At 41.9% G+C, this 17,749-nt stretch overlaps 2 protein-coding genes across 3 annotated transcripts in view; one reads left to right on the forward strand and one right to left on the reverse strand.

The window, feature by feature from the left end:
* Positions 1-2,346: 2,346 nt before the first annotated feature.
* Positions 2,347-13,497, forward strand: ddx27 (DEAD (Asp-Glu-Ala-Asp) box polypeptide 27). Its single transcript, XM_038293175.1, has 21 exons — positions 2,347-2,471; positions 6,718-6,867; positions 6,946-7,005; positions 7,123-7,306; positions 8,452-8,504; positions 8,576-8,662; positions 8,908-9,013; positions 9,459-9,632; positions 9,716-9,866; positions 9,954-10,053; positions 10,145-10,286; positions 10,379-10,532; positions 10,617-10,698; positions 10,782-10,959; positions 11,040-11,146; positions 12,469-12,565; positions 12,674-12,765; positions 12,852-12,975; positions 13,060-13,156; positions 13,267-13,326; positions 13,403-13,497. The coding sequence occupies exons 1-21, from the start codon at positions 2,388-2,390 to the stop codon at positions 13,419-13,421; spliced, it is 2,301 nt and encodes a 766-aa protein (XP_038149103.1). The 5' UTR covers positions 2,347-2,387; the 3' UTR covers positions 13,422-13,497.
* Positions 13,498-14,624: 1,127 nt separating this feature from the next.
* Positions 14,625-17,749, reverse strand: part of LOC119788635 (potassium voltage-gated channel subfamily KQT member 2) — a 28,113-nt gene continuing 24,988 nt past the window's right edge. For both annotated transcript variants that reach the window (XM_038293173.1, XM_038293172.1), the window contains one exon: positions 14,625-16,479. In XM_038293173.1, the coding sequence (XP_038149101.1) occupies positions 15,864-16,479 (616 nt within the window). In that variant the 3' untranslated portion in view covers positions 14,625-15,863. The remainder of the gene's footprint in view (positions 16,480-17,749) is intronic.

Genomic DNA, 17,749 nt, shown 5'->3' on the forward strand with positions numbered 1-17,749 from the left:
TGTCTTTTTACTACAGTCTTTATTACACAGTTATCGGTACTTTTACTTAAGTACAGAATATGAGTACTTTTGACAACCCTGTGTGTCAATGTATGGAAATAAATTCATACCTGGGTTGTCTCATAGTCTTTAAAATACATCCTGTAACCTGGAAAGGGGTCAAATATTGACCAAAAACAGAATATTTAACAAATAATATTACTTTGTTTGCCAAATTCTACCTTTTCACAAAATGTTTTTTTCTTTTTGTAAGTCTTTGTAAAATATTTAATGCAGCCCCTGTAATGAAACCTTTATCTTTCATATCAGGATTAATATCGCAGGGGTTGAAGTTAAGGATTTTTACCACTTGCCCTTCAGGCAAGTGACTTTCACATTTCGTTTGCCCAGAAACTATTTTTACTTGCCCAGTATAATGCTTGATAAATATAGTTCCTAATATTCATTTTTGTGTATATATCAATGAAACATGTTTGTTTTTTTTATGTTTTTTGTAATTCAGTATTTTTTAAGTTTCCAGGTTCCTGGTGTGTATATGCATGCATCAGATAATGAACTCAAGCCTACATTACCGTGTTAACATGCTTTTCAATCCTTCCTGCACATTCTTTTCAAACTAAACGTTGCTTTAAACTGTTGTGTGCTTGGAAAAATATAAATTGTAATGTTAAAAATCTAAAAAAAAAACTTGACAGGTTCAAAATTTAAGATAAATCACAAGACAGAAGTCAATGTCACAAATGAATAACTTTTATTTTAGAGTCACAGTATGTTTATACAAGATAATACTATTAATATAATGTGACTTTTCTAGAGAATCAATATACAGTTATTTTATACAGGGTTTCCACAGTCTTACATAATTTCAGAATTCCTTGACTTTTAACTGACTCAGGATTAGTTTTCCCTGACAAAATAAATGCAGCAACAAGACAATAATAATAACATAACAGGTCACCAATGGAACATGTTTAGCTCTATAACATTTAAATGCACCTCTCCAATCTCTGAGAGAAAAAAATTATGAACATTTTTTAATGACCACTGTACAGAAGACTGCCATATGATAGCGCTTTCTCTTTCTAGCTTGTTTGTCATTTTGGTAACTACCGCCATAGATATCCATAATAAATTTATTATGGATATCTATGACTACCGCTAGGTTGACAAAAATCGGCTTTTTCAAATCACGCGTCTTTTTCAAATCACGCGAGAATGTGTACAAAACAACAAAAAAGTCGTTTTCAGCTAATTTCAATTCAATTCAATTCAGTTTATTTCTATAGCGCCAAATTCACAACACATGTCATCTCAAGGCACTTTACAGTTCACCAGATCATACAGTCAAATTGATACAAAGTTTTCTGTCTAAGGAAAACCAGTTGATTGCATTGACTCATTGACTCAAATACAATCCCTCACACTAAGCATGCTTGTAGCGACGGTGGAAAGTAAAAACTCCCTTTTAACAGGAAGAAACCTCCAGCAGAACCAGGCTCAGTGTGAGCGGCCATCTGTCGAGGCCGACTGGGGTTCAAGGAGACAGAAGCAGAGATACAAAAAGCAGCTGTAAAAGGCGGCCCCGCCCAGGAAACACACAGCCAGGCAGACGAGCTCCGAGCCAGCTCCCATGTCAGAGGATGAAGAGAGCACATCCACTCAGTCACGGTCAGAGAAACAGGACCACACTGGAAAACAGGCCGATCTCCAACATCTATAAACAAGGGTGTTGATGGAAGCAGCACAGCTGATGTTTCTTTCCAGGATGACGTCACAGCCAAACAGGAACAGACGAGGCAAAGCTACTCTGAGGAAAAGCAGAGAGAGCAGAAGGTTAGAGATTGAACTAACAGATTCTGCAGAATAGGAGAACAGAGAGAGAATGAAGCAGAATGATGAAATGGGGATCCTATGTCCTCCAAAAGTCTAAGACTATAGCAGCATAACTATAGAGATAGCTCAGGAATGTCGGTGATTTTAAAGTAATTTGCCCGGTGGGCAAATGCAATGAAATTTGTACTCTCCCTACAATAAAAAGTACTTGCCCCAGGCGATCGGGCAATGGTTAACATCGAGCCCTGTATTGTTAGAAACCTTAGCCATTTATATATATATATATATATATATATATATATATATATATATATATATATATATATATATATATATATATATATATATATATATATATATGCATGCACAGGTATACATACTGTAGTCTTTTTTCAGTACAAAGGCCCTCCGCAGCAGCAGAGGGCGCTAAAAACGCATCACTAGCTAAACCGGAAACACGCCTTTTGTCTTCCGTCTTCCGTAAACACGTGCAAGTTTCCAGGCGATAACAGAATCCCTTGCGAACCTCGTAGATCTAGAACCGTTGTCTAATCATGTTGGAGCAACTGGGTCTGATCGGAACCATTCGGGACGATGACCTGAGCCCAGAAGAACCGGACACCGAATCCGAACCGGAGGTAAGTTCAGAACCAGCAGCAGAAACACACGTTAAACGGACTGTCCGGTTCTGGTACTGGGCTGCAATCTGCAGTCACAGACCGGTTTTCAGCAAAAGAAGAGGACTTTAAAATGAGTTTAGTTCAAGGGAGTCAGGAAATACCAGTGCTGATGAAACTGGGAGTTCTGGTGTGGCTGAACTTAAGGAAGCTACCAGTCTGGGGCTGACTGGACTCCAGATCCCTGCTTCTGGTTCTGTTGTCAGATCAGCTTCCAGCAGTTTGAGCATCTCTGTGGACAAACTGGACCAGAACCGATTCCTGTTAGGACCAGCAGAGGTTCATCTTTACAACTAAACAAACCAACAGCTCTCTAGTGGATTAGTTCTGCTTATATCACCCTGGCTTTCCACAGCTGAGTAACCAGCCTGATCCAAAGGTCTGGATTCTGATTCCCACCTGAACAACACTTGATCATGTGAGAAATCAGAACCAGTGTTCTGTCAGAACTCTCTATAATGGTGTAAAGCTGAGGTCTTCAACAGGGGGCCGTGGTGCTGCATGGGCGTCACAAAAGTTTTGGTTGATTTGACTTTTTTATATATATATTTCCCTCCTGCAATTTTTTTCCACTAATGTCTTTAAATCCACATTAACATGAATTCAACACATTGTAGTAAACGGATAAATGGAGGCAGAAGATGTCTTTCAGACATCAATGCACACATTCAGCGACACACAGGAGCTCTTTCAAGCTGGACACCGTTCCATTCACAACACCTGTCCCATTAATCAGAATCAGAAATACTTGAATAATCCCTGGGAGGAATGACTTTGGTTATATTACTCGATCTGTAATAGAGTGACTATAGGGCCTGTCTGATATAACACAATTTCATACAATATATATAAATAAGGGGTCCCTGCTCCATCTCACCATCAGTTTTGGGGTCCTGGCCTTGAAAACGTTAAAGACCCCTGGTTTAAATTACAGGTGCTGGTCATAAAATTAGAATATCATGAAAAAGTAGATTGATTTCAGTAATTCCATTTAAAAAGTGAAACTTGTATATTATATTCATACATTACATACAAACTCATATATTTCAGATGTTTATTTTGTTTAATTTTGATGATTACAAATGACAACAAATGAAAATCTCAAATTCATCATATCAGAAAATTAGAATATTACTGAAGACCAATAAAAACAAAGGATTTATAGAAATGTTGGCCAACTGAAAAGTATGAACATGAAAAGTATGAGCATGTACAGCACTCAGTATTTAGTTGGGCCTCCTTTGGCCTGTATTACTGCAGCAATGCGGCGTGGCATGGAGTCGATCAGTCTGTGGCACTGCTCAGGTGTTATGATAGCCCAGGTTGCTCTAATAGTGGCTTTTAGCTCTTCTGAATTGTTGGGTCTGGTGTATTGCATCTTCTTCTTCACAATACCCCATAGATTTTCTATGGGGTTAAGGTCAGGAGAGTTTGCTGGCCAATTAAGAACAGGGATACCATGGTCCTTCAACCAGGTACTGGTAGCTTTGGCACTGTGTGCAGGTGCCAAGTCCTGTTGGAAAATGAAATCTGCATCTCCAAAAAGTTGGTCAGCTGCAGGAAGCATGAAGTGCTCTAAAACTTCCTGGTATGTGGCTGCGTTGACCCTGGACCTCAGAAAACACAATGGACCAACACCAGCAGATGACATGGCACCCCAAACCATCACTGACTGTGGAAACTTTACACTGGACTTCAAGCAACGTGGATGAAGTGCCTCTCTTCTTTTCCTCCAGACTCTGGGACCTTGATTTCCAAAGGAAATGCAAAATTTACTTTCATCAGAGAACATGACTTTGGACCACTCACCAGCAGTCCAGTCCTGTTTCTCTTTAGCCCAGGCAAGACGCTTCTGACGCTGTCTGTGGTTCAAGAGTGGCTTGACACAAGGAATGCGACAGCAGAAACCCATGTCTTTCATACGTCTGTGTGTGGTGGTTCTTGAAGCACTCACTCCAGCTGCAGTCCACTCTTTGTGAATCTCCCCCACATTTTTGAATGGGTTTTGTTTCACAATCCTCTCCAGGGTGCGGTTATCTCTCTTGCTTGTACACTTTTTTCGACCACATCTTTTCCTTCCCTTCGCCTCTCTATTAATGTGCTTGGACACTGAGCTCTGTGAACAGCCAGCCTCTTTAGCGATGACCTTTTGTGTCTTGCCCTCCTTGTGCAAGGTGTCGATGGTCGTCTTTTGGACAACTGTCAAGTCAGCAGTCTTCCCCATGATTGTGTAGCCTATAGAACTAGACTGAAAGACCATTTAAAGGCTTTTGCAGGTGGTTTGAGTTAATTAGCTGATTAGAGTGTGGCACCAGGGGCCATCAATTTTGAACCTTTTCACAATATTCTAATTTTCTGATATGATGAATTTGAGATTTTCATTTGTTGTCATTTGTAATCATCAAAATTAAACAAAATAAACATCTGAAATATATGAGTTTGTATGTAATGTATGAATATAATATACAAGTTTCACTTTTTAAATGGAATTACTGAAATCAATCTACTTTTTCATGATATTCTAATTTTATGACCAGCACCTGTAAATGAGCGCACTAAACAGGCTGAAACTTCCCCATTATCTGACCCAGTCAGCAGTGGTTCTGTTCAGAAAGGTGATCATGGATTTGATCAGTGAGCTGAGAAAAATGCCAATTAATAAACACCAGCCCAGTTCAATCCAACCAGGAGAACCGGTGGCATCTTTGGCTCTGCTTTGGGTTTAAAGTAAATAGAGGATCGCCTGCCTAGCAAAGTAAGATCAGATCAAAATCTGTTTTGTTTTTTAACCAGAAATCCACTTTAATACCAATGTTCTCCACATAAACCAAAACAAGACACAAAGGATGATTAAAGTAGAACAAATAAAGTAAGAAATAAAACCTTTATAAATAAAAAGGATACTAAATTTTATTTTAGTTTTTTGAATATTACTGGCAGCAAAAAAAAATAAGATGCAGCTCCACATTTAGCACACATGGTGTAAAGGCTTAAAATGAATAATTAATAATACCTTTAAACTGGGAATCTCTTTAAACAGAGCAGCTTTAGGGAAACAAAATAAATTTAACTGCTATTTCACACTGTTCAGCAAATCACTTTATGTTAAGCAAAGTGGCATTAAAATACATCTGAATTTTTCATATTGGCAGCTAAACAAATGACACATTAAACCTGAAAAACTATCTGATATTTCTCATCCTGGTCACCAGTCAATGAATCAGAGGAAAGGTCTTTCTTTTTTTTTGGATTTTATTCTCGTTACTAATCTGCAGATGCAGCTGAGTTTTGGCACATGTCCTGTTTTTCTAGAGTTTTATTGTCATTACACTGTCACAAGTACAGAGCAACAAAATTAATGAAGTTTACCTCTGCATCCCATTGGGGGGGCAGTGGGCTGCCATTGTGTGGCACCCGGGGAGCAGAGTAGCGTTAAGGGTCTTTGCTCAGACCCAGAGTGGCGGTCCGTGAGAGAACCTCTAGATTCCAAGCACACAGCCGCCACTCCCCCCAAAAGCAGGCATTAATGTGAAGCATCTTGCCTTGGGACTCACACAAACTGGGAGTTCTGCTGGGGTTTAACTTGCGTGACCTCAAGGTTCCTTAACACTCTGTTAATTCCCCCCTCAGCAGGGCTGCAAACCCAGGCTTCCTGTTTGCAGAATGGGTGACGTACAGCTGCTAGCCAGCCGCTTCCACCAAACCTCTGGATCTGAAACTGTCCAGCTGAGCTTTGGACATTTCTGAGAAACTTCAAATCCTCCTGATTGTGTCCATTTTGTTATTAATCTTCAAACAGTCCTGCACTAAGTTGGGGAGGGGGGAGCAATGCCAGCAAACTTGCTGCAGACCAATCATTCCCAATAAATATTTGGTTCTGATTATGCTTGATTGTAAGACAAGAACAGCTGCATAAAATAACTTTTAAGTAGGTACTAAACCTACCTTTTCTTAATCCCACATTTCTGCATTAAATCTTCAATTTTGTGTCTGATATATTGTAATCCTTAATGTTTTCTTTTTTTTATTTAAGCAGAAAATCATCATAGACAAGACTGATGGCCTAAAACCCTTAGTTTGTGTGCAATGAATTGATATCTGAACAGACATAATAATTGAACCTTACAGATTATTCCCAGGTATTGAACATGGCTGTATACTGGACACTGTGGTCATTTAAGCCGAGCCTTCACCTGTCGTCCTGCAGGAGGCGCCCATCGTCCTGAACCGTAAGAAGAAGCTTGGAGGCCAAAAGTCGAAAGACTTTAACTGTGACTTTGAGTTTGGAGAAAGTGACAGTCTGAACCTGGATGATGATTGGGCCATGAGCGACGTCCTGAGCCAACTCAAGAAGAAGGTAGAACCCATCAGAACCTACAGCAGAACTTCTATCCCATGTGTTACTAAAGGTTCTGATTGTGATTTGTTTCCACAGAGGGTCGTGACAACTCTGGACCAGAAAATAGAGAAAATCAGGAAGAAGAGAAAAGCTGAGGTGAGTCTTTCCTTGGACCTCTTCCTGTCTGAATCTTTTTCCCATTTGATCCACTTCCTGTTCAATTTATTTCCTTTTTGATTCAATTTTTTATTCATTTATTATTTGGTTCATTAGGAGAAATTGTCTCAAAGTTCTGAAGCTGGGATGTCCAAGGAGATGAAGGAGGAGGAAGAGGAGGAGGCTAGTGGGACTGAGAAGGAAGAAGATGAGGAGGAAGGGGAAGAAGAAGAAGAAGAAGAGGATGGTGATGAAGAGGAAGAGTTTGGATCAAGTGATGAAGAGGTTCTGACAAAATCAGGTGAGAACATTGTCCTTATAGTCGTACTTGTTCTAAAATGTTGGTTCTGCTGTTCTTAAAGTTGTTTGTGAAACGGGTCTTACACAAAGAATCTGAGGTTTCCATCACAGAAAAACATTGGAACTAATTATTCATGCAACAATGCTGTTACAAAAAAGGAAGTTTGAAAAAACTTCTTACTGAAAAAGAAAATATGATCATTATTAATACAGTTGATGCATGAGTTTATACTACATTTTAGCTGCTTTTCACATGTTCTATTTCATGTATTACTATTTGCATTTGAGATTTCATTGTTCAAGAGTTCGTTCTCTATGTTTATCATTGCGCTTCTGCTGAAGAATGAATGGCTATATTTCATTTTTCTGATCATACAAACTCAAAGCTTATATTAGAGCCACGTTTGCACAGTCATAGGCACATCCCCTAATACTTTTCCGATTGCAAACCAACTACCCCATCCCATGAGTCACAGTTGCATTGGTGAAAATCCACGGTGAAAAGAAACATGAGAACATGAAAAGATCAAATGATACAAAACTGAAGAGTAGTAGGAGAAAGAAGTAATTGAAGAAGAGAAAGTGGTCATCATTTCCTCCAGCAGCCTAAGTCTATAGCAGCAGAACAATAGACTGGTATCCACATCTTAGAACAATATGAGAATAAACTGGAGCGAAGGCTGCGGTTCTCTTTTCCTTATCTAACCAAGAACATGTTTGCATCTTCAACAAAATGTTGACTAATTACATTTAGGCTCAATCAAAGCAGCTACTGCTGGGAACATTGGTCTTTTAATAGATTAAACTCTGTACATTAAGAACAAACAGCCATCAACGTTTATGTAGAGGTAAACAGACCAATATATGATAACTTGAGCCGCCCTGACACTATAGCTTTGAACCAGGCCACTGTCAGGGTGTCACTGTTCTGGTAAACTGGCCTTAAAAGAAATTAATCCATCATTCTGACAAAGAGAAATAATTTGTAAAATCAGTAAGTTTTAATTCTGGTTTTGATCTAAGCAAGGTTCTTGAGGGTGGAGTGTACTGGGAGGAACTGGTTGAAGTCTATTAATCAGTTATTCATCCAGATTCAAATAGGTCAGTCTTTTATATTTATTATATTTGCTTTCTGTTTTCTTTCAGACACTCTGAGGGACAAAGGACGGCGAGGGAAGAAGAGGAAAGCTGAGGAAGAGGTGAGGAAGAGCCGTGAACTGTCCTTATAAAGGTCCTGGGTATCCATAGTAACCGCTGTGTTTGTGTTCAGACTTTAGAGACGTTTTCTGAGGATGCCTCCCAGTATAATGATCAGCTGACGTTCGAAGAAATGAACCTGTCCCGACCCATCCTCAAGGTAAGACCCGGTCCAGTCCTGCAGGGCTCTACCCTACAGACCGGCTCCCATCGACTCCATATTCGGCTTCTTGGTGCAGAGGCAGTTTTTGTCAAGCAGATTGTGTAGAACTGCATCTACCTCATAGCAGATTCCTTTCCAGTGCCGTCCCATTAGAACGAGAACCCCCGTGGACCTGGTCTTAAATGGTTCTCGCAGTTGTCCACCAGCTGTTCTCACCCTTTTCTGTGGTTCTGTTCCTGCAGGCCATCACGGCCCTAGGCTTTAAAGAACCCACGCCTATCCAGAAAGCCTGTGTTCCAGTAGGTCTGCTGGGCAGAGACCTGTGTGCTTGTGCTGCTACTGGAACAGGTACTGGGACACGTTTTCTTTCTTTATTCTATTTCCTTTGCTTTTTTATTCCAACCTATAAGCCAGATTAAGAGTCATTCTTAAGTGTTAAAAACAGACTGAATGGTAATGATTCATCCTGATCCTGAACTTTATTCGTCCTGATTATTCCAACCTGTTGGATATAGACTTCAGGATGTTTTTAAAACTTAAAAAAAACCTTAATCACTTAAATTTCTTTCTATTGGTCTCAGATAATGAGGAAAAACACTTGGACATATGTTTGATCAAGATGATTCTTTTAGGAGACGGATAGATGGATGTTGTATTAATGGAATGGAAGAATTGATCTTTGTAGTAAGCGTTCCTGACAGACCCTTAGCCGATTAGAAGCAGGATGTTTCTTGATGACGCTATCCATCAATTGGGAACCATTTAAGCTAATTGTGCTCGTTATTTTCCCCAGGAAAGACGGCTGCCTTCATGCTACCCGTTTTAGAGCGTTTGATCTATAAACCCAAGACATCCCAGGTGACCCGGGTCTTAGTTTTAGTTCCTACCAGAGAGCTGGGGATCCAGGTCCACTCGGTGGCCCGTCAGTTGGCCCAGTTCACCTCTATCACCACTTGCTTGGCTGTTGGTAAGGATACGATCCACCCCCGTTCGTGTATTAAAGTCAGCCAGGCTCTGGTTTCTGTTAATCGTCTGCATTGTTTTCTGCAGGCGGTTTGGACCTGAAGTCTCAGGAGGCGGCACTGAGGGCGGGACCAGATGTTCTGATAGCGACGCCAGGCAGACTGATCGACCACCTTCACAACACACCCAGCTTCGAGCTGAGCCACATCGAGATCCTGATCCTGGACGAGGCCGACAGGTGGGGGGCACTGTGGCCAGCCAAACGGGACAGGGAACTCCCTGAGTCCGGTAAACGCTAACGGGTCGGTTATTTTGGTTCTGACAGGATGCTGGACGAGTACTTTGAAGAACAGATGAAGGAGATCATCAGGATGTGCTCCTACAATCGGCAGACCATGCTGTTCTCGGCCACTATGAGCGAAGAGGTACGGCTCCTGCTAAAGCCCTGTTACCCGTATGGGGGAGGTGGTCTTCTTATGGTGCGTTTGTGGTCATGTGACCTGGTTCTTTCTGCAGGTGAAGGACCTGGCCGCGGTGTCGTTGAAGCAGCCGATTAGGATCTTTGTGAACAGTAACACAGATGTGGCTCCGTTCCTTCGGCAGGAGTTTGTTCGGATCCGACCGCACCGAGAAGGAGACAGAGAGGCTGTGGTGGCAGGTGGGTCCGGTTCCTCCCGCCATTCTGCTGAACAGGTTCTTTCGAGGTTCTGCCATCCTGTGAAGACATTGACTGTTTCTTTGTCTTCCCAGCCCTGCTGACCCGGACTTTCCAAGACCACGTCATGTTGTTCACCCAGACCCGGAAACAGGCCCACAGACTGCACATTCTGCTGGGCCTGTTGGGGCTGAAAGTGGGGGAGCTGCATGGTGAACTGAGCCAGACCCAGAGGCTGGAGAACCTCAGGTAGGCTCACTCTGAGGTTCTAATGGTTTTAGATGTTTAGTTCTGAGTCTCCGCTCATCCAGCTTTGTTCTCTGGGTTCTGCAGGAGATTTAAAGATGAACAGATTGATATTTTGGTGGCGACAGACGTTGCAGCCAGAGGACTGGACATCGATGGAGTAAAAACGGTGAGAGCAGAATGCGTTCTGATCTGAACTCCAGCAGGAGCTGTAGCCGGTACCATGATCTCAAAATCTGCTTTAATATTCAGGTGATCAACTTCACAATGCCTTCTACCGTCAAGCATTACGTCCACCGCGTTGGGCGGACGGCCCGGGCCGGACGCTCTGGACGCTCCGTGTCTCTAGTCGGAGAATCTGAGAGGAAGATGCTGAAGGAGGTGGTGAAGTCAGCCAAGAACAGCGTGAAGGCTCGCGTCCTGCCAACAGGTTAGCGCACCGCGTGTTCTGATTCTTCAGGCAATGTGGGTCTGAACCAAATCTAAACCCTCAGTATGTTTTTCCTCCAGAGGTCATCCTGAAGTTCAGAGATCTAATCACCAAACTGGAAAAAGATATTGACGCAGTACTGAAGATGGAAAGAGAAGAGAGAGAGATGGCTGCGTCTGAGGCCAAGGTAAATTAAACGGTTCCAGCTCTACGATAGAAGGACTAAAGCTGGAAACAAGGGTTAAAATGAACTGCTCAGTCAATTTCTACGATTCCAGCCAGTTGTCCTGCAGATTTTGAGCAGGCTTTTAAAATGATACCAAAAAAGAAATGAGTTGGGCTTGTTTCACTGGTTTGGAGCAAATTAACCAGGCTACTCGAAGGCAGCTGGCTGGCCACATGTTGGAATATTGGGATTACACAGAAATACTAGGATTATACAGTCTGCTGTTTTCCTCAAAGTATATTTTAATTGTTTTTAAATAGCTTGAAAAGCTATAGACAGTTGATATATTTTAAAGCTGTCAGCCTGCTAAAATATGGAGTTGTAAAAGATAAACATTTTTAATGTTCTTTGGTTATAAATATAAACACATTTGAATATACTGCAGCGTCACAAACTCCAAAAAGATGCAGATTATTACGCAATGTTCTCAGATGTGCAGTCTTTTTAAATTATTCTTTGATTCATTAATTAATAGCAGACATACTTTAGTTGATTTAATGATCCAATAACAAGAACGTTATCTAAATTCTTTGATCATACAAATAGGGCTGGAACAATTAATCGGTTTATTTATGATAAATCCATTATTGAAATAATTATCTTATAATTTAGTTAATCGGTTTATCATTAGAGACTCTAAAACATGCCAGAGTGACCTAAATAGCATAGTAATTATTTCAAAATAATTTTTAAAAAGTATTTAAACATTTTGCTTTTAAGATAAAAACTTTTTTTCTCTATTAATGTGCTCTATCCAGAAAGCTTTTAGTTTATCCAGTTTCATAAAAACTCTTCTTTAAGGAGCCTTTTGCTATCTGATTTTTAATCAATTCATCAAAAAAAAAAATAATCGACGGATTGATTTGCAAAAAAAATATTGTTTGCTGCAAGCATTAAAGGCCCCAGGCTGGATTTCCAGCTCATAGCGATTGCCGGTGGGTAAAAAAAAAAAAAAAAAATTATTTGAAAATAAATTGACGGTAAATAAATTTAAAAAAGACAATCAAAATCCCTCTTGCGTTTGTCAGCCAATGGTAGCAAAGGAGCATTCTGAAACTAACGGTATTAGCCAAACAGAAGAAGAAGGGGGCGGATGCTGTTCGTGCAGTCGCTCACGCTGCTCTTTTGCAGGTCGCCACGGCAACGGCTGATTTACCAGCATATACATATATATGCCTGTGTCACTATTCCTTCTGCAGTCCTCCATACATTAGAAAATGAATCAAAGTCAAAGGAAGGTCCTCAATAAGTCTGTAAAACATGGATCTGTGTGTGTGCTATAGCTGAGCGTGGCTCAAAAGCGTCTAGAAGGCTCCGCCTCCTCCGGCGACCCACAGAGAGTTTGGTTCCAGACGCAACAAGAACGGAAACAGAGCCGCGGTGAGTCTTTAAACATACACTCATCCTGTCTGCAGGCTTGCATGGTATTAATGTGTGTTACTGTATTGCACGTTGTGCTGCACTGTAACTCGCTGTATTCCCTGTCAGCATCCAAGGCTCTGCAGGAGTTCGATCTGGCACTCAGAGGGAAGAAGAAAAGGGAAAAGTTCCTGAAAGAAGGAAGGAAGAAGGAGCTGACGGTAAAACGGATTACTGATCGATCTCCATAGGGGATCCTGTTCCTAAGCGTGCGCTCAGTGCATCTTTTCTGTCCGTCTTATCGCAGTCTGAGGATCGCGCTCAGTTTGAGATTCTGAAGGCTCAGATGTTCGCAGAGCGAGCCGCCAAGAGGGATAGACGATCGAAGAGAGCGAGAGCCATGCCTGAAGACGACGATAAGCCGGCGAAAGGTCAGAAAACTGGTCTGATGCAACAAACATGCAGAACCACTGACCCAACCGAGACCAGCTGAACCTTTTTTCTTGTTTCTGCAGCAACTAAACATAAAGCAGGAAACCGAGGCAAAAAGTCAGTGTTTGACAAGGAGCTGACCAACACCAGCAACAAGTCTCTAAAGCTCTACAGAGCTGGGTGAGAAGGATTACTGAACGTTTAACCATTGCTTTAGTTACCAGTTATTTATTGATCTCCTGGTAGTCTTGGTCTCACTTTGTTTCTGACCAGATGTTTGTCTCTTTCAGGCCATCATTTGCAGACAGGAAGCGTCTTGGAATGGACAGGAAGCGCACAGGTGGCTCCAGGTGAGCCTCATCCATCCCAGCTTTTGTAACTGATTTTTTAAGTTGCAAAGTTCTGATGTTCTGCTTTGCTCCACAGGTACAGGAGGAATAAATGAGGGCAGATCAACCCGTTCTCTGTGTCCGTATGCCGTTCTGTATCAGATTTCTAATAAAGTTGAGTTTGTAAGTGGAGTGGTCGTCATGTGATCTGGCTGGATTTTATAAATGATGCATTAGAACTTCAGGACACCATCACTGATGTTAGAGTTAGATATTCTGGTTCTGGTTCCTGCTGAGGAGGTTCTACAGAGCTGGTTTCTCAGCATAAAATAATTTAATGTCTCAAACCGTGAGGAATGATCTAGCAGCTCTGACCAGGAGGGCATTAGACCAGCTACTTTACTAATAAAGAAGGTTACAAACAGCCAAACTTTCTACCTTACTTAAATTTGATTGAACTTTCTCTGCGTTTTGACATATTCTACATGATGTTTTATTCTTAAGAAACTTCAATTATTTTTTTTATTTATAATTTAGAGTAGCAGTACGTAAGACATTTACTGTAAAGTTGACCAAAATCATTCTTGTCACCTGGTATGGCAGCAACATTCACCGTAAACAATAAGTCGTTTAACAGCATCTTAGTCACATTTTTCTACTTTCAAACGAAGAGGTACGGAGCTCGTAACCCATGTTTGCTTCCTGGTTCCTCAGCCAATCACGTTAGATCTCCATGGATTGCCCCCCCACCCCCCAAAAAAAAGAGTGCAGCATTGGTATTTTTTATTTTTTTTTGCAACAGAGCAGGAGCCTGTAAACATGGAGGCCAACGGAAGAGCAGAATGATCAGCCCCTACTAAGACTCAGCATCCATCTAATGCAATCAGCTGGTCTTCCTCAGATAGAAAACTTTTAACCAATCTGTTTGAATAATGTGATTGAATTGTTTCTGTAAAGTGCCTTTAGATGACATGTTGTGAATCAGCACTGTATAAATAAACGAAAATGAATTTTTACAGCTTTTACTGAATCGTCTTCATTTAGCTGCTCCACCTTTGAAACATTAGGTGTTAAAAACGTATTTATCAGTGGCCTTGTTTAGCACCTTAGATTGGCTGATTTTTAGCCTCAGTTATTAGCGTCTCATGATTGAGCTTTCCAACTGCAGGAGGCAGAAAATGGCCAATAAAATCTTCAGGGGATCAAATACCAATTCAAGCCTTTATCTCTGATCAGAAAACGTACCCCAGATCAATGTTGGACTAGTTGGTCCCAGAAATCCTCAAATAGATTTGCATCAGACAGAAAAGGGGACAAACTGAAGGTCAACATTCATTAATTTAATTGAAAACTGAAACGGAGGCAGCACAGAAATTCTCATCAGCATTATCAGGGGGCGCCATGGGCGGAGTTGGAGGCTTGGAGACTGATTCTTGACTGCAGCTCCCCTTGGATGGACAGACATCTATGGTGGGATTAAAAACCAGGAATACAGCCTTACAAAAAATAACCTCAAAAAACTAATTTAAAGCAAATGGAGCAAACGGTTAAAGCTCTCACTTTAAATCCAAAACATGAAGTTGTGCAGCATGTCTGACACAATGCATGTGAAGAAATATAAACATTAGGGTTAAAATCTGTGAGGTGGGCTGTGCCTGTACGTCCTGTCACACTAAGGATTGTGGGAATCTATATAGCGAGAGCAAGACAGGAACGTCAGTAGGTTACTGACTAAAGGAACTATCCATAGGAAGCTTCCTGCCCTACTGCCAGCACTTTTCTGATTGCAGTTATCGTGGCGACTGCTTTGGCTTAGCGTCCTTTACTCAGTTCGCATTCCCCTCTGTCTTCTTATTGACAGTTGTTCCCTTGCGATGGACTGGCACAGACACTTAAGGGCAATTTAGCGTTGCCAATCAACCCAACAGTCAAGTTTGGACTGCCAGAGGAAGCAGGAGTACCCAGAGAGATCCCAAGCATGCACTGGGAGAACATGCAAACTCCCTGCAGAGAGATTCAAACCCGGACCTTCTTGCTACAAACTGGTCTACCGAGCAGTCCAACCAGCAAATCATAGAGATAAAATGTCCTTCAGATTATTTCAGAACTAATGAAACTGGGCATTGAAGCCCATCTGAACGCTGATGTTCTACGTCCTGATTTTAAAACAGGTTCTTTTATCTCTCTGGAATCAGAAAATGGTTCTACTTGGAGACTGTAAAAAGGCAGAGCGACCCAGGCTGGGACGTTTGCCGTGGTTCTGGATGGGATCAGTGTTTGGACTCTGTGCTCTGGACGGGATACAAATGACGTGGTTGGCATGGTAACCTCTTTCAAACGTGTCAGTCATGCAGATGTTAGGGGAAACTGTGAATTTCATTCCTGAGCAGTTTATCAGTGATCGGCCACCTTCGCTGTACAAGCGGTGTCATCATCAAACTGTAGTAGTTCCCACAATGCTTCACTCCAAGCCCCCAGCTGGTGTTTAAAGTGTCGGTTTATACTTCATTGCATTTTAAAAACTGGTTCTGCTGGTTCAGATCTGGACTACTTCAGTCCTACTTGGTGCCAGTCCAGGCCCGGTCTGAGTGGGGGGAGGGAGCGCAAAGCTCTGAGTCAGAGTCTGACTCCCCCTCTGCAATGTAGGGTCGGACTGTGGCACAGCGGGCAGAGCCCCCCCCTGCCTGCTGCTCCCCTGGGCTTGCAGAGGGATAGAAGCCATTGTTGAGAAAGTCCAGGTTCTCTCTGGACTGAGAGATGGAAAAGCCACTGAAGGAACGCTCCAGCTCCTCATGGTCCACCGATGGGATGGAGATGGAGGTGTCGCTGTCAGGCTTCGCCTCTCCTCCTCCTGTCCCATTAGTGCCCTCCCCGTTCCTCTCAGAGCCTCCCCGATCGCCGGTGCTGTGTCGGTTGGACCGGTTCCCACCATGTCTATCTCCAGCTGGAGGAGGGGGCAGGCGGACCAGTGATGCATCCCCCACTGGGCTCGGAGTGTTGCCATGGCTGTGCTGTGGAGGAGGGGCCTGCTGGTGAAGCTGGGAGCTGATTGGCTGCCAAGAGGTGGAGGGCGGGCAGGTGGGGGCGGCATAGTTCCTGTGACCCGTGGAGCTGCTAGAGCGGACCATCTTTGTGACAAACCGAGTCCTCTCCATGTGGTCGCCTGGCAACACCCTGCAAAGATGTAAACAGAGCAGCTTGTAAACAGTAAACATCAGGTTCTGGGCTCTTTTGTCCCGCACAATCAGACAGTTCCAGTGTTGTGTTGAAATGAACTTCATTATTGGGGGGAGGAAGCAGATCTCTAACAGGTTTTGGTCCTGGGATTATGTCTGGATTTGACCTCACCTGACTGTTCAGAAGGAAATGTTTGGGTTTTTTAGTCCAGGATTAAGAGAGAGACATTTACACAAGCAGTCATTCAGCCTTTAAAGGTATAGAGCAGGATGTTCTTTTTCCGGGTGGATAATAAAAATAAGTGGTGCTCCTAATTGTCAATCATTCTGGTGATATGTTTACATAAGGCCGTCCTACGTGCTGGTCCCCATTTTCATTTACCTATGGTGAGTCTGACATAGTGGAAAAATTGCAAATCTTCTTTTGGAAAGTAGCTTGTAAGACCTCAAACACTCCCCGTTACTATGGGGTATACCTGTCCTTCAGGTTCAATTTGCATGTTTTCTTAGCCATAACAAGGCTTTGCTGGGCTACTCTATAAAGCTTGAAACTCAAAGCTAATCCAGATATTTTGAATTGAAAAGACTGGATGGCATGCAAAGCCCATCGTATTTTATGTATGTATTACAAATGTATTGTATTTATTTTAGCTCTTGTGTTTGCATTTTATATATGTATAATTAATTTATTTTATTTATTTTAGCCCTACTTCCCTTTTCCTAAGTGGTTACCCTACTTGTCAGGCCGCCATTTATATAAGAACTTGTTCCTAATGACTTGCCTGCAGAAATAAGGGTATAATAATAATTTAAAAAAATGCTTCAAACTTGGAAAACAAAGTCCAGTGTTTTGTTTTCTAACTTTTTTAACGTCTTAGGAATGGCTATGACCTGGATGACTGAGAATCTTCACCAGAATTTGGGGATTCATTTTAAAATCATTTTATTTGTTTTTAAAGCATTATGTGGCCTTGGCCCGCTCTATCTCGCTAAACGGCTGCACCCTTACCGCCTGCCGTTCTCTCAGGTCAGCAGACAAGCTGCTGCTGACCATCCCAAAAAACTTATCTGAAGCCCTAAAGGGGATCTTGCATTCTTTGTTGCATTTGGGGATCAGTTGGGGGGCTTCCCTGGTTTCAGACACCCATCTTGGCATGTGACATAATCTGAGATGTTCATTTTTGGTTTAATTTAAGATTTTTTTAAATTGGTTTTATGTGTTGTTGTTTTTTCATTGCTGTAATTTTCATCTCAACTGTCTGTTACTG

Source organism: Cyprinodon tularosa, unplaced genomic scaffold, assembly GCF_016077235.1.
Source record: "Cyprinodon tularosa strain WSP-4 unplaced genomic scaffold, ASM1607723v1 ctg322, whole genome shotgun sequence".
Classification (NCBI taxonomy): domain Eukaryota; kingdom Metazoa; phylum Chordata; class Actinopteri; order Cyprinodontiformes; family Cyprinodontidae; genus Cyprinodon; species Cyprinodon tularosa.